The sequence below is a fragment of the Erythranthe guttata genome, chromosome 8 (assembly GCF_056151865.1).
Source record: "Erythranthe guttata isolate IM_541 chromosome 8, IM_541, whole genome shotgun sequence".
NCBI lineage: Eukaryota > Viridiplantae > Streptophyta > Magnoliopsida > Lamiales > Phrymaceae > Erythranthe > Erythranthe guttata.
Window position 1 is genome coordinate 8,654,731 of NC_142540.1, and position 17,532 is coordinate 8,672,262.

The 17,532-nt window shown below is 36.1% G+C and overlaps 2 protein-coding genes across 2 annotated transcripts; one reads left to right on the plus strand and one right to left on the minus strand.

The window, feature by feature from the left end:
* The first annotated feature begins 864 nt into the window (after nucleotides 1–864).
* CARA (carbamoyl phosphate synthetase A) lies at nucleotides 865–6,249 on the plus strand. Its single transcript, XM_012974511.2, has 10 exons — nucleotides 865–1,287; nucleotides 1,383–1,509; nucleotides 3,374–3,462; nucleotides 3,543–3,603; nucleotides 3,733–3,800; nucleotides 3,902–4,030; nucleotides 4,146–4,255; nucleotides 4,348–4,695; nucleotides 5,266–5,431; nucleotides 5,789–6,249. The coding sequence occupies exons 1-10, from the start codon at nucleotides 1,161–1,163 to the stop codon at nucleotides 5,836–5,838; spliced, it is 1,275 nt and encodes a 424-aa protein (XP_012829965.2). The 5' UTR covers nucleotides 865–1,160; the 3' UTR covers nucleotides 5,839–6,249.
* A 949-nt stretch (nucleotides 6,250–7,198) lies between these two features.
* LOC105951118 (actin-7) lies at nucleotides 7,199–9,999 on the minus strand. The gene is made up of 6 exons (XM_012974510.2): nucleotides 9,734–9,999; nucleotides 8,967–9,036; nucleotides 8,472–8,865; nucleotides 7,766–8,379; nucleotides 7,598–7,664; nucleotides 7,199–7,481 (listed from the first exon to the last, which is right to left on the minus strand). Exons 2-5 carry the CDS (start codon nucleotides 9,024–9,026, stop codon nucleotides 7,599–7,601), a joined length of 1,134 nt encoding a protein of 377 aa, XP_012829964.1. The 5' UTR covers nucleotides 9,027–9,036; nucleotides 9,734–9,999; the 3' UTR covers nucleotides 7,199–7,481; nucleotide 7,598.
* Nucleotides 10,000–17,532: the final 7,533 nt, after the last annotated feature.

Consider the following 17,532-nt stretch of genomic DNA (forward strand, 5'->3'; position numbering starts at 1 on the left):
ATCAAATCTTGACTTTTTGTCAATCAATTTGAACGGACAACCACATTTTTTTGTTCCAGTGTTTCTAGGATCTTCCACATCGATATTAATTTGTCAGCCATGTCCGTATTTGTCACACGTCAAATACTGTGCATTCTCCCTTCTAGACTGACAAATCAAACGGTGAAAATGACTAACTGCAGTTGCTTTGGCCCACTTGATTAATTATTCCCTACTATCGAACACAATATCAACTTGGAAGAAGTGGGAGAAATCTTCATATTCGTTTCACTCCAAAACTGAGGGATCAAAATACAAATTGTCTTCATATGGTTGCGTAAAAAAATAAGTTAGATACTTGCAAAAAACAAAACAAAAAAATAGGGATTTCGTGTAAAAGTACACGAAATAAGTATGTACATTTCGTGTTCAAATGTACGAAACTCACAACAAAAACAGGTTACTGTCTGTTTCGTATTATTTTACACGAAATACTAGTTATAATTCCGTAGTGTTTGTACGAAATTATTGGTAAACATAAATATGATGTTAATTTCATACATAACACCACGAAACGATTTGAATAATTTCGTGATATTGTACACAAAACGACTGAAAATCGAAAAAAAAAATCAGACAAAAACGTATTTTTTTACCTCATTTAGGGGATCGGTGTTGGCCATCTTGATAATTGCTGGGTTTTAACTGATTGTAACGAAAACAAGTCACGATCCACAAAAGTTGGTATATTTGGAGGTTGAGAGGATTTCGAAATAGGTAAAGGGTATCTTGACAAATGAATTATTTCGTACTGTAAACGCAAAAAAAATGCACAATGAATAATAAGCCCCTTATATAAATTTGCTTGTACTTGTAATAATTTTTGTTTTGATAAGCGCCTTTACAAGTTGTAAAACATATTAAAAGAGTGGGCTCATTGACGAAAAAGAAGAAAACAGCAGAACTTAGAAATAACAAAAGTTGGTGGTGAGGGACTTTCTTATAAATAAACCATTTTATCAAACCTAAAACTCTCACCTCAATCCGCCGTCCGACGCCGTGTCTCTCCACACTCGCACCACTCCCTCCCTTCTTCGGCGGCAGAAAGCACTCACTACAAAGACATTTTATCGGCTTGAGCCGAGCCGCCAATCTCAGCTCGTTCACACCTAATTCCTCAAATGGAGTGTGCTTTGGGTATGGCCACCGCCACTCATTTTCCGTCGTTCTCGAGACTAAATTCATCACCAAAAGTACGGCTCTTCTCCGTCACTTGCCAATCTGTTTCTCTCTCCGCCTCCGAGAATGGTATGTATGCATTCACATTTGTGCCTCTATTTTTTTTTTTATTCTAATGAAATTGGTTTTTAGGATAATTGAAAATGGTTTATTTTGATGATAAGTGGAGAGGCCATGGAAAGTGGCGGATGCAAGGTTAGTGCTGGAGGATGGTTCAGTTTGGAGGGCAAAGTCTTTTGGTGCTTCTGGAACTCAAGTTGGTGAAGTTGTTTTCAACACTTCTTTAACCGGGTAAACCTTTTTTATTATTATTATTATTTAAATTTCCTTTTGTCAACTGTGGTATATTTGTTCTTCTTGCACTGTGTTTATACTATTGCTATAATCCTTTATTATTTTTACGCAAAAGAGTTAGATGTATGAATTAATTTAACTTGATTTTGGTTTCGTCGATAATAAACGTGTTCCTTTCATTTGTTTCTCCTGTCCATTTTACCGATAAGGTCTCCGTCAGTTTGATTTTACACAACGTAGGAAATGAAATTGGTAAATATCAATTGTTGTCAATTGGCATGCATGAAAGTAAAGGGTGGGGTTTTTGGAGACAGTCATAATTCTTACAAGAAACGAGCACTTTTGTTAACTGGTAATGTGCTTAAAACAGAAAGGAACGATTATCATTAGGATTTTTGTCGGGTTCTTCTCTATGTTCCGTCACCTTTACCTTCGGATACATTTACTGTAAGTCAAATAAAAACAAGAACAGCAATAAACACCTTTCTTGAAACACAATAAAAACCAAAGAACAAAAATATGTCCAACACCACAAAACACATAGCTCATAAGAGCCGAATTCGTTGTTTTAGGGGTGAGTTCGGGACGGGAATTCGGGATTGGGATTTCGGGATTCGGGATAGAAATTTTAAATCCCAATCCCGTCCCATACTATTAAATCCCGGTATATCGGTATCCCTAAATATTTCGGGAATTCGGGATTGGAATCGGGAAATCCCATATTTTGCCTTAAAAGTAAGAAATATTGCATTTTTTTCAATTATTATTATTTTATACACTAAACCAACTTGAATATATTATATACATACTATTGTTCTTGCCCTATTTATTTTTACAACTCGTTTCGGAACAAATAAAATTTAAAAAATTTAAAATAAGTTGAAATGATATATTATATTGTATTTCTCATCTCTTTGACACTATATATAAATTATATATGCAGTCCCTTTATGTTTCGGAGTCATTTGATCCCTTGATACCATAGAAAAAAAGTTAAACCACCATTTTTTTTCCTTTCCCACACAAAAGTTAGAATACTCACGGCACACCACACACCAAAAGAAATAAATTATAGTTTTTTTTACTTTTTTTCCTAATTCAGAATTGAACCAAATCCCGATCCCGAATCCCGTAATCCCAAATTCCCTAAGTTTTAGTCCCAAATAGTAAAATTCCTATCAGGACGGGACGGGATCCCGAATCCCGATCCCAAATGCCCAGCCCTACGTTGTTTTACTTCACATTGACTTTCGAGATTCAGAAAAAGGAGAACTCACAATACAGAAGGTGGTGAATAGTTCTTGTAAACAGATCTTGAGAAGTAAGATCAAGTTGTTTGTGTTTCTATCTTTTTAATTTTGTACATAATATTGTTGGATTCAAAATGTGACATAGAAGCCAAATTTACAAACTTGAGTAGTAGGCCCTTCGGTTCTAAGATGAATGAATACTTGTGCACTAATAGGTCCGACTCCTGCCATTGTGCTCACTTACAGAAAATTCTAAGACGCAACCGATTTTGCAATGGTTGGATCTCAATGTATTACTAACATTTTCGTCGTATTATCATTGCAAATTTTGCACTTGTTGGGTGTGCATATTGATAAGAGGTTATTTACCTCAATCATGTGGATATCTTACCCTTAAAAAGTGAGGAAAACTCTCAAACCGTTTTTTTAGATATTATTATGTATAATTATTGGTGTATCGATCGATATTCTTTAGTCTTTATGATAAGTGAAAAGGCATGAATGTGGAGTTTTTTTTTGTATCTATTATATTCTTTTGGCATAAAGACTATACTTGTATCTATCTAACTCGATGGGGTTCTGTATCGAATTTCCGTTTCTTCGCATTCCAGATACCAAGAGATTCTTACGGATCCTAGTTATGCTGGCCAGTTTGTCCTGATGACCAACCCCCACATTGGCAACACTGGTGTTAATTTTGGTAAGTGTATTGCTTTTTCTATATTTTTTTCTCAAACTATAGTTTGAAATGGATCTGATTTGGCATTCTTTTCTTGACAGATGATGAAGAATCAAAGCAATGCTTTCTTGGAGGACTGGTTATACGGAGTTTGAGTATTAGGTTTTGAGACTTTTTTAATTATGTTTCCTCCTTTATTTTTCATTTATAAATGTGTTAACTTGTTTTTTTCTTTATATAACTTTGACTTTTTTTTTCCCTTATCTTGTATGTTTATTTCTTATAATGCAGCACCTCAAATTGGAGATGCAAACAAACACTTGGAGATTATTTGGCGTCGAGAAACATTATGGGAATATGTAAGTTGTGATTCATAGCTCAATGTCACTTTGCAAATGATAGTCATAGAGCGGTTTGTCGGTTGTTTCTGAATCTCTTGCTCTGTTATGTTACGCTGCAGATGACGTGGACACTCGTGCAATTACACGTAGATTAAGACAAGACGGCAGCCTAATAGGTGTATTGAGCACCGAAGACTCTAAAACAGATGACGAACTTCTCGAAATGTCTCGAACATGGGACATAGTTGGTAATATTATTTTTATTTCCCGATAGCTAAAAATATGTTGACGTACAATTCAATTGTCGCAATGGCATGATACAATATGATTGAAATTGGCTTCTTTTGCGATGCAATTCAACAGGGGTTGACTTGATCAGTGGCGTATCGTGCAAGGCTCCGTACGAATGGGATGATAAAACAGGTTCAGAATGGGATTTTAACTTCAACAAAAGAAACGAGGACACTTTTCATGTTAGTATCACATGTCACTCTTAATGAATTGTATGCAGATTTGGAATCAATTATTTTTTTTTTTAAAGTTATTTATTTTTTTTGGGATGAAGGTTGTTGCTTATGATTTTGGTATAAAGTACAACATACTCCGTCGATTGGCATCGTACGGCTGTAAAATCACCGTGGTTCCTTCAACATGGCCTGCATCCGAGACACTTAAGATGAAACCAGATGGTGTGCTTTTCAGTAATGGTCCAGGTGACCCCTCGGCAGTTCCTTATGCTGTTGAAACTGTTAAGGAAATTATCGGAAAAGTTGCTGTTTTCGGAATATGCATGGGCCATCAATTGCTTGGTCAAGCATTAGGTGGTAAAACCTTCAAAATGAAGTTCGGTCACCACGGAGGAAATCACCCAGTCCGCAATATTCGAAATGGCCGCGTTGAAATCAGTGCTCAGGTATCGTCAATTTTTCCTTTTTGCTCTGTTTCAGGTTTTGCATGCATTATTATTATGGATAAATTACAACCAGCCCTGAGGTATGGTCAAATTACAAAAAACCCCCTCCTATTTGGGTAATTACAATCACCCCTCAACTAAAAATCTTCTTAGACGTCCACCCTTGCGGTTTCAAATTTAGTGGAATCTTCAAGATTATATAGAATATTATTACTTTTCTACCCGTTTTATCCCATTCGAACTCTACATTTTGAAGCAAGATGATCATAATGTGTTTTTTGGCTTGTATATATTAGATTGTGGTGCATCAGAAACTGTATTTTTACACAAAACGAGTACAAACTAGAGCACATTCCACGAAATCTAGCTGATTATGTTGAATTTGACACCATAAGGGTGGAGTTGTAGGAACAAAATCATAGTTGAGGGGTAGATGTAATTATCCAAACAAGAGGGGTTTTTTCGTAAATTGACCATACCTCAGGGATGATTGTAATTTACCCTATTATTAGTATTTTTTTTTTTTTTGAAGTTTAATAACTTTTGAGTTATATTTGTCTTCTTGTTCAGAATCACAATTACGCGGTGGACCCTGAATCGCTTCCGGAAGGTGTAGAGGTAACTCATGTGAATCTGAATGATGGAAGTTGTGCGGGGCTTGCTTTTCCTCAGCAGAAGCTCATGTCACTTCAATACCATCCCGAGGCTTCCCCTGGGCCCCACGATTCTGATCCTGGTAACTTTTCTAATTTTTCTTTTTAAATTGAATATTCACTTAACAATCAGTCTCGAGCATTTCTCTGCTTCAAAACTACACTATTCTATGACCTTGAGTTGAGATTTAGCCCTATCATTGCTTATTACAATCACCAAGCCCTTTTCTCTCTCCTCCATCTCGTTTGTTACTTTCTATAGGAGAAATTATTCAGCGAAACGTATGGAAAATCTGCTATTTTTGAACTTAATAACGTACTTTAAAGTATAAATTGTTTGATGGTGAAGTGATAGGAAATCTTGCTGTTTTCGTAGTTAATAACGTACTTTAATTTATGCTTGTCGGTGGTGCTAATTGAAACTAATCATTCTGGAACAGTGTTCGGAGAATTCATACAGCTAATGAAGCAAGAAAAGCAGCGTGCTTAACTAAATAAACAGGGTCTTTATGTGATGGCTCTTGCTAGGAGGGACGATCCACAAAAAGAAGTATTTACGTAAAGTGCAGTTGATCCCGTATTTGGTAATCTATGTGTGTCTAGATAAAAACATATTCTGCAAATTTCCGCGTCTGTTATTTGTTGTTATGCATGATCGGTCTAGCTTACCGGTATTTGGCCTACGTTTTATTTATTTAAGTTGAGAAGACCGTGCGAAAAGCAGTTGGATAAATCTTTATAAGATTAAATTCATAAAAAAGTGCATTATTGTTCGTAATGGAATTTCGGGTTAGAGAATATAACACCAAAATATTGAGAGTTTCTATCAGATGGTTTCATTTATGTATCCAAAATTAAGGACCAGTTCAAAATTAGTCAATGTCTTGTTTAACATCTTTTAGTTGATGAACCAAAATAACAATTTTAATTACTTATATGGTTGACATTGACAATTACAAATCTTTTTTTTTTTTTTTTCGTCTTCTGAAAAGAGTATTTCCAACAAATCCACCCTGCCCCAAATTCCGAATCTTAACAACGTGTGCAAGACTTAATCAAGTAGAGAGAACAACGTGCATACCAACAACCTTTAATCCACTAATAATTAATATTTAATTCATTCAAAAAACACTAATAATAACAAACACTCGAGTAACCAGTTTCGCTCTTAAAAATAAAGTAGACTAATACTTTTCCTGATAAATTATGATCACCACATCAGATACGATCGAATTACGAAAAAATCTCACTTGTTTCAGTTGCAACCATCCCCATCAACTTTGAATCTTCGAACACGCTATGGTGTCAAATTCATCATAATCTTCTAGATTCCGCAGAATTGTTCTCTAGTTTGTACTTGTTCGGTGGGAAAATGCAATTTCTGATACACCGCTATTTGATATTTACAAGCCAAAAGACGCGTATGAACATCTTGTTTCAAAATGTAGAGCTCGAATGAGATAAAGCGGGTAAAAATTGAATAATATTGCACATAATCTAGAAGATCCCTGTAAATTAGACACCTCAAAAGTGAACGTATAAGAAGATTCATAATTAAGAAAATTTGACACCTCACAAGTGAACGTATAAGAAGATTCATAATTAAGAAAATTTGACACCTCACAAGTGAACGTATAAGAAGATTCACAAGTGAACGTATAAGAAGATTCATAATTAAGAGATGATTGTAATTATCCAAATATGAGAGTTTTCGTAATTCGACCTTACCTCGGGCAGCAGTAATTTACCCATACTTCTCCACCTAATTAAAAATGTATGACAAACCATAAAGAATCAACTGAAATTTTCCAAGCAGGGTGACAACAATATATGTTATGCATACTACCACGAATATAAAACTTTCTCGTTAAACAAATATAAGATAATGGTTCTCATCAAAAATAAAAACACAGGAAATATTATCACTCTCAAACTACATGATGGATGACCTATCGAAAAGGAGGAACAATAATGTCGATATAGAAAACAAAAGTCATTACATTCTCATCATCCATAAAAAATAAACAAAAGAACAAAAAAGAAAAAACGAGAACCGTACTATGGTTTTAACATAGACCCGACGGTACATCATTGTCACAGTGTACCATCCCTTGACAACCCTCGCTCAAACTTCTGCACTTCAACCACATTGAATTTTGTTGAAAGAAAAAAAAAAAAAAAAAAAAACGACACTGCTTTAACGAAAAAAGGAAGCATCCACGAGAAAGCTTAACAAAACAGCACAGCACCTTAGAAGCATTTCCTGTGGACAATTGATGGGCCAGACTCATCGTATTCACCCTTAGAAATCCACATCTGTTTTTCGAGGATTATAAAAACAAGAAAGTCGAATTAACAATCAATGTAAATTTCGATAGAATTAGATGAATGAAAGAATCAAGATATGAAAAATGAACCTGTTGGAAGGTGCTAAGTGAAGCAAGAATGGATCCTCCAATCCAGACACTGTATTTCCTCTCGGGCGGTGCAACCACCTTGATCTTCATGCTGCTAGGAGCCAAAGCAGTGATTTCCTTGCTCATACGGTCGGCAATGCCGCCAAACATGGTGGAGCCACCACTGAGGACAATGTTACCGTACAGATCCTTCCTGATATCAACGTCGCACTTCATGATTGAGTTGTAAGTGGTCTCGTGAATACCAGCAGATTCCATCCCAATGAATGAAGGCTGGAAAAGGACCTCCGGGCAACGGAATCTCTCTGCCCCAATGGTAATAACCTGCCCGTCGGGCAGCTCGTAGTTCTTCTCAACGGAAGAGCTGCTCTTGGCTGTCTCGAGCTCCTGCTCGTAGTCGAGTGCAATGTAGGCAAGCTTCTCCTTCATGTCACGGACAATTTCCCGCTCTGCTGAGGTGGTGAACATGTACCCTCTCTCGGTGAGAATCTTCATCAGATAGTCTGTCAGATCACGCCCAGCAAGGTCCAATCGGAGGATGGCATGTGGCAGAGAGTACCCCTCGTAAATTGGCACAGTGTGACTCACACCATCACCAGAATCCAGCACAATACCTATATTCAAACAAGATTTACAAACTATATAGCATACACTGTTCGAGCATATTATTTGTTGATTGCCACTAAACCCAATATAAAATTCTCACCTGTAGTACGACCACTGGCGTAAAGAGAGAGAACGGCCTGAATGGCAACATACATGGCGGGGCAATTGAATGTCTCGAACATTATTTGGGTCATCTTCTCCCTGTTAGCCTTTGGGTTGAGAGGGGCTTCGGTAAGAAGCACGGGGTGCTCCTCTGGGGCAACACGAAGCTCGTTGTAGAAAGTGTGATGCCAAATCTTCTCCATGTCATCCCAGTTGCTAACGATTCCGTGTTCGATTGGGTATTTCAATGTCAAAATACCTCTTTTGGACTGTGCTTCGTCACCCACGTAGGCATCTTTCTGTCCCATACCAACCATCACACCGGTGTGGCGAGGCCTACCGACAATGCTGGGGAAAACTGCCCTCGGAGCATCATCTCCCGCAAATCCAGCCTGCGCGTAAATCAAGAAATGTATGTTGAATAAATAATAAAACATTTTGTGAATTAATAATAAAACATTAGGAATTCAAAAGCATATGAATAGATACCAACCTTCACCATTCCGGTTCCATTATCACAGACGAGGGGCTGGATATCCTCAACATCAGCCATTTTTTATCAACTGTAAAAGAAAATATTATAAATCAATACAGGGCAGTAGTCAATCTGTTGTACAATCAGATCAAATGAACAATGACAAATAGGAAAAAATAACATTCAATCTTCAAATGAATAATGGATTTGATTGAAGAAGGAATCACATAGTACATTCTGTGGGTAATTTAATCGATATTCAGACGATAATCTATTCGAATCTCGGTTTATTCTCAAAGATGTGTATTAATTTCGATTAGGATCCTAATTGACTTATTTCATTCAAAATAAATATAGAAAACAAATCAACAAACTAAACACAAACTAAATTGATCCAAACAAAATACCCAAGAAAACAAAAAAAAAAAAAAAAAAAAAAAACTTTTCTAACATTAGATCCCACCATATCCACATAAATCAAGCATCTTTTCCCACATCTGCCTATAGATATGGAAAATATACATTGAGCCCATAATGAAAACACAATCAAATCTGCAATCGAAGAACACAAAACGCAAATCCAATAGACAAAAATCGATCTCATCATATTCATTCGACAAACTACATCCACACAACAGATCAAGCCCAGATCTCATCGTCACGCATCACAAAAATCAAAATCAAGCTGTGAAATCACTCGATCCTAAACTCAAATTGAATTAAACAAAAAAAAAATATTCAACCAAACAAACCGATTCAAAAAGCAAAGAAGAGTAATTAATTACCTGAATCGAAGAGAAAGCTGGTGGCGAAGAGAGAGAGAGAGAGTGAGAGAGAAGATCTGTATTCAGCGAAAACCAACCTCAGGTTGGCTTGCTGATTTACTTATTTTTTTAATTATTTTTTTTTCGCCTCAGTGTAATGATAATTTGCCGGATTGGTGTGAACGCAAATGAATGAGAGGAATCAAATGAGGTAGGAATGAAAGTGAGATGGAAATGTGTATTTTTATAGACACTCTGGAAAGGACATGTTTGCATTTTCTTTTTTACTTTTTTTTTTTAAATTTTAAATTTTAAATTTTAAATTTTTAATATTTATTATTTTAATTTAAAGTGAATAAATATTATTTAATTTAGGGTGGCGATGTTGCCAGAGCATATCTCCTAATGCCAGATCAAATATTTGACGAAAAAGAAATAAAAAAAATTAGTGGCCTTTTACCAAACAAGTGGCGAGAAATTCTCTCTCATACATAAAAAGGTTTTATTTGCCTTCCTATTCCGTCTCCCATTCCCCGGTTAAGCACCCCCTCTCGGACTAATAATTATTATTATTATTATTATTATTATTATTATTATTTAAGTTTTAATTTCCTAGCCATCGTGTTTGACATTTCTTTTAATTTTTTATTTGTAATTAAACGTGACAGTTTATGAAGAAATAAGATCCAATTGAATTAAATACATTTGGTCCTCGTTTCATTGTCTATGAGATTTTGATTGTGTAACATAACCAATATAAACTACTTTTCTTAAACTGTGGAATTGTGTGATAGATTTGAAAATTATTGAAATAACCGAACATCAAATAAATAATTTATATATAAAAGAAAGAAACGTTATGGCAGCCTAAAAAATGTTAATGGTATATTTGTAATTATATTTTTAAGTATTAATCTTCAATTTTTCAGCCATTTATCTCAAATTTTAAGACATCAAGATAGAAGGTTTTGTTTTGTTAAATGTTAACCTATTTTATTTGGATAATCAATCTTATTATGTAAGATTTAAAAAATGGATGGTCTAGCGGTTGGAGCAAGTCAGCTGGTGTTCATTGACTCAGATTCAAATCATTTTGCCTAGTGTGGTTTACTCCTTTTGTATGATTTGCAAGTTATTATACGTGAATGTAGGTTTACACAATGCACATTTATAGTTGGATGCATGTTCCTTCATTAAACAAAACAAAAAAACAAAAAAAAGAAAAAAACTAAAAACTAATGTTATATGAAATATGAATAAGTATTACATGGAATTTCTTTTTGTAACACATCACCCTGTTTATCTCGAAAATAGATCTTACTACGTAATAATAAAAAAGATATTGTAATACATATCCACATAATAACTTGTGGACTAAGTAAAGAGTACGTGTCAAGACATCTTTATTCTAGCATGACAATGCTTATGTGAATCTCATGTATAAATAGAAGCATTGGCCATAGGAATTGTACAGCTTTCATTAGTTAAGCAAATAAAATTTCTCTCCCTCGTTTACCGTTCATCTTCATAGTTCATATATTTCTTTAGTTTGTCTTGTACTAATATATAATAGTTGGTTTATTCTATAACACGTTATCAGCACGAGATTTTGCTCGATAGGGATTTGTTATTTTCGTATCTTTCTTTCTATTTTATTTTACAAAAATTCAGATGCTCGATCTAATGTCGAAAAGACAAACGAGAATGATTAGCGAATACTTCAGTATTTTATACGCTATCATTTCTCAAAGGATATGATGGATTCTCGTATATTAATCTATTGCTTATTTATTTGTTGAATTGCTGCTGAAATTTATATTTGCAAGCTTGTGGATCCCAAGCAGTGTTATAAGCACGTGCTAGTTTTAACAGATCTGTGGGCCGACTTAGAGGCCAAGATATTAACTCCGAGCATGATGCTCGTCGAGTAAAAGATATAATAATCTCAGTTGAAAGTCGATTTAGACTATGAGATTAACTCCGAGCACAAGCTCGTGGAGTCGGGGAAGTAATAATCTCCCTTCAAAAGCCGATTTAAAGGCCAAATATCTGAAAATATCTCCGAGCATGAAGCTCGTTGAGTCAAGACGTGATAATATCCGTCAAAATTCGATTTAAAGGCCAAATATCTGAATATATCTCCGAGCCTGAAGCTCGTTGAGTCAAGGCGTGATAATATCCGTCAAAAGCCGATTTAAAAGCCAACTATCTGAAAATATCTCGGAGCCTGAAGCTCGTTGAATCAAGACGTGATAATATCCGTCAAATGTCGATTTAAAGGCCAAATATCTGAAAATATCTTCGAGCCTGAAGCTCGTTGAGTCAAGACGTGATAATATCCGTCAAACGCCGATTTAAAGGCCAAATATCTGAAAACAACTCCGAGCCTGAAGCTCATAGAATCATTAGACGAGGTAAAACCCGTCAAGAGCCAACTTAGAGGCTATTGATCACAAGTCCAAATTTAAAGGGTTTTGGGTTATTTTGTACCCACTGTATATAAATCTCTATTGGAAGGTGTGATTCCCAAGATTGAGTTGTTTTGAATAAACCCACATGTACATATCTCCCTTGGAGGATAAATACCCGAGGTCGAGCTTATTTTGATACACGTACATGAAAAACATGGACAAATATGACTATTGCCTACTCGACAGTGCAACTACACACTCAATATTCAATAATAAAATATATTTCTCGAGTGTGACTTTGTGCAAGGCACAAGTTAAAACCATAGCAGGTTCCGCGGAAATAATAGATGGCTCCGGGAACGCAACAATTGTGTTGCCTAATGGTACCACTTTGCATATTGAAAATGCATTGATATCCGGTAGATCAAATAAGAATCTACTGAGTTTTAAAGATGTGAGACGCAATGGGTATCATTTAGAGACACTGGTTGAAAATACCGTGGAGTGTCTATGCGTCACATCATATGTCATGGACAAAAGAATTGTTCATGAGAAGTTCGAAGCGACAGCTTCTGGACTGTATTGTGTCCAAATTCGAGCTTTCGAATCCTACGCCACTATGCCATGGAAACTTGTTAATCCCGATATACACGGGTTATGGCATGATCGACTGGGTCACCCATGAACGACTATGATGCGTAGGATTGCACTGCATGCATACTAAAGGACATCCATTAAAAGATACAAAAATCTTGATGTCCAACGAATATCTCTGTGAATCATGTTCACAAGGAAAGCTCATTATAAAACCTTCCATTGAAAAGGTCGGTTATGAATCACCATCGTTTTTACAACGTATTCATGGTGATATTTGTGGACCAATACACCCTGCAAGCTAGTGGGCCATTTAGATATTTTATGGTTCTGGTGGACGCATCTTGTAGATGGTCCCACGTATGCTTATTATCTACACGAAATATTGCATTTGCGCGTTTGCTAGCACAAATTATTAAACTCCGAGCACATTTCTCTGATTATCCCATAAAAATATAAGGATGGATAATGCCGGAGAATTTACATCAAAAACTTTTGATTAGTATTGTGCAACACTGGGAATAAATGTCGAGCACCTAGTAGCATACGTTCACACTCAAAATGGACTGGCGGAATCTCTGATTAAACGCGTCCAAATAATTGCTCGCACTTTGCTGATGAGATCTAAACTCACTAGTGCAGTATGGGGCCATGCAGTATTGCATGCATCAGCACTGATTAAATTACGCTCCACTGTTTATCATATGCATTCCCTAATGCAATTGGCATTAGGCTTTTAGCCCGATATTTCGCACCTTCGCACATTTGGTTGCGCTGTGCAAGTGCCAATTCCTCCTCCTCAGAGGACTAAAATGGGTCCCCAACGCCGACTTGGCATATACGTTGGGTTTGATTCACCGTCGATTATTAGGTTCTTGGAACCAATGACGGGTGATTTATTTACCGCTAGATTTGCGGATTGTGATTTTGATGAGACATTATTTATACCGATTGGTAAGGATATTCAGAATATCCGTGATAATGATAAACAAAAACCAATCGAGAATCTCACATGGTGTGAGCAACATTTATCTCATCTCGACCCACCTACCTCTGAATGTGAAAATGAGATCCATAGAATCATTCATTTACAAAATATTGCCAATAGACTTCCTGATGCATTTAATGATGCCTGTAATGTTACGAAGTCTTATATTCCAGCTGTGAATGTTCCAGCTAGGATCGCTGTTCTTGAAGAACATGCGAAAATGAATGATGATCCCCCACGACAAAAACGGGGTAGACCAATTGGATCAAAGGACGTTGTTCCTAGAAAAAGAAAGGGGAAAATTGATGAACCCTCGAACCAAGTGGTTCCTAGTGAGAATGCTCCAGATGAATCTGTTGAGCCTGATATCGAAAAAGCGATATCAAATCCCGGGAATACCGAGAATCCCATAAGTTATTGCAATGAAATATGGGATAGAAATGAGATAATCATCGATAATATTTTTGCATTCTCGGTTGCACAAGAAATTATGTACGATGATTATGATAGTGAACCGCGTTTCCATAATGGAATGCCACCAAAGAATTGGCCTAAGTGGGAGGAAGCAATAAAATCTGAATTGGCTTCCCTAGAAAAACGGAAAGTATTCGGGCAAATCGTTCAAACTCCGGATAATGTAAAGCCCGTTGGGTATAAATGGGTATTTGTCCGTAAGAGGAACGAGAACAATGAAATTGTAAGATATAAAGCCCGCCTTGTAGCTCAAGGTTTCTCCCAGCGGCCTGGGATTTATTATGATGAGACGTATTTACCAGTTATGGATACGATCACTTTCCGTTTTCTTATCAATATGGTCGTCCAAGAGGGACAGGACTTGCGTCTAATGGACGTTGTAACGGCCTATCTATATGGTTCACTAGATTCTGATATTTATATGAAATTCCCGATGGATTTAAAATGCCAAACTCTGGCGCTCATCGTGAGCTGCACTCAATCAAATTACAGAGATCATTTTATGGTCTAAAGCAGTCCGGTCGCATGTGGTATCATAGATTGAGTGAATACCTTATCAGGGTAGGTTATAAAAATGATCCTATTTTCCCATGCGTTTTTATTAAACGATCAGAAACCGGATTTGCTATCATTGCGGTTTATGTAGATGACATGAACCTCATTGGCACTCCTAAAGAGTTGGCCAATGCTGCTGAATATCTAAAGAAAGAGTTTGAGGTCAAGGACCTTGGAAAAACCAAACTCTGTCTTGGTATTGAGCTTGAGCATAAAAATAACGGCATACTTATACACCAATCTGCATATACTAAATGGGTGTTCAGAAAGTTTAATATGGAAAATTCTAATTCATTGAGCACCCCTATGGTTGTGCGCAATTTAGATCCTGAAAAAGGATCCGTTCTGACCTAAAGGATTTAATGAAGAGATACTTGGCCCTCAAGTGCCATATCTCAATGTTATCGGAGCGTTAATGTATCTAGCACAATGCACTCGACCTGATATCGCTTTTGCGGTAAATGTGCTTGCGCGATACAGTTCTGAGCCTACGCGGAGACACTAGAATGGTGTTAAACATATTTTTAGATATCTCCGTGGTACTGCAGATTTGGGATTATTTTATTCAAAGAATGCAACTGACCAAGGGTTAGTTGGTTATGCCGATGCGGGATATAGATCTGATCCCCATAAAGCTCGCTCACAAACTGGATATTTGTTTTTTTATAATGGTGCAGGTATATCTTGGCGATCTACCAAACAGACATTGGTGGCCACCTCCTAAAATCATTCAGAAATAATAGCCCTTTATGAGACAGAGAGAGAATGTGTTTGGCTACGAACCGTTATTTCCCATATATGAAATTCCTGCCAATTACATCCAGTTACAGACACGCCCACAGTCATTTACGAAGACAATGCTGCTTGTATAGCGCAAACAAGGGGCGGATACATAAAAGGTGATAGGACCAAACATATATCACCAAAGTTCTTCCACACACATGAGCTTCAGAAGAATGGAGAGATCGATGTTCGACAAGTTCGCTCATGCGACAATCTTGCTGATTTATTTACAAAGTCCTTACCGACTTCTACTTTTGAGAAGTTGGTATACGCCATTGGAATGAGAAGAGCCAATATGAAGCAAGATTGACGGCCCATTTCGAGGGGCCTATATATACTGCTCATTTCAAGGGGAGCAATGGTGCGCTGCACTCTTTTTCCCTTATGACTGGTTTTGGTCCCATTGGGTTTTCCAGCAAATGTTTTTAACGAGGCAGCTTATGCACACGGCTTGGATTGAGTTATGCACTCTTTTTCCCTTATGTTCGGTTTTGTCCCACTGGGTTTTCCGACTTGAGGTTTTTAACGAGGCATACATCTATATTTTACTCATCCAATTTAAAGCCACTACGAAAGATACTTAGTCCAAGGGGGAGAGGAGTATTGTAATGCATATCCACATAATAACTTGTGGACTAAGTAAAGAGTACGTGTCAAGACATCTTTATTCTAGCATGACAATGCTTATGTGAATCTCATGTATAAATAGAAGCATTGGCCATAGGAATTGTACATCTTTCATTTGTTAAGCAAATAAAATTTCTCTCCCTCGTTTACCGTTCATCTTCATAGTTCATATATTTCTTTAGTTTGTCTTGTACTAATATATAATAGTTGGTTTATTCTATAACAAAAGAATAATTTTATAAAGTCGGAATATTACTACATGAAATATATTTATTTGTAAGATAAAAGGGTATTATATATTTATTTGTAAGATAAAAGGTTATTTGTTAAATTTGTTTGAAATTAAAATATGAATATATGAAACATAACTATAGTTGACATCTTTGTATTTTCTAATTTTTTTTTTTTTTGCTTTATTAAAGATCAATCTCATATTACGATAATTAAGTGTATATAATCTTTTGTTGAATGCATTTGTATTATCAGATTTATATGAATATTGATGTTGTTACTATTTAAATATCACTAATAAATTGTATTGTAATATATTTCTCATTATAATCATTATTGTCATGTATTAAATTAATTTTTTTTTTTGAAATATTATCTCATACATTGCGCGCAGGGGCGTACCCATGCCTATAGCTGGGGTGTACCTTCGTATTCTTTGGAATACTTCCGACGTTGCTAGTAACACTGGACAACTCGTCGGATTAAGTCAAAAAAATTAATTTTAACGATAAAATAAGTAACATCATAAGTCGAAAATATACCTACAACCATAGTGCACCTTTAACTCATCGCGTAATACTTAACCCGTTTTTCGTATTATGGGACTCATAAAACGCAGTTGTAACTCGATCATTGCCCTTGTTGACATATTTAAACAAATATTTTATTGATTTGTTCTGGTATTAAAGCTTGATATTGATGTAAGCTATGTATTTCAACAGTAGAGCACGATTGTACGGAACGACGAACCCATTGTCCAATATTATTTTTTCTTCATTACTGTCTGGCCGTCATCCCTTCTTCTATACGAATGGAATCCCTCGTGGTCTTGGTACCTTGCACAAATCTCTTTGGAAAGCACTTGGTGCACATCGTTCTTCACGCGGGGAGAATTCATGTCTGTATACCCACATGGTCCGTGTATCATGTATTGTTTTACCATAACTTAAACATTTTCATGTTTGAAGTCTTATTAGGTATTTGATACGCGTTTTCCTTACGTATAAATTAGCGGAAGTGTACAATATCGTATTTTGTAGAATAGTGGTTCCAGACATCGATCCACAGGGACCTATAGATTCACATGCTAAGTAATGTAATTATATTATCTAGCCGATCGTAAATGGTTGGTTTACAAATAGGACATGTCCATCTCA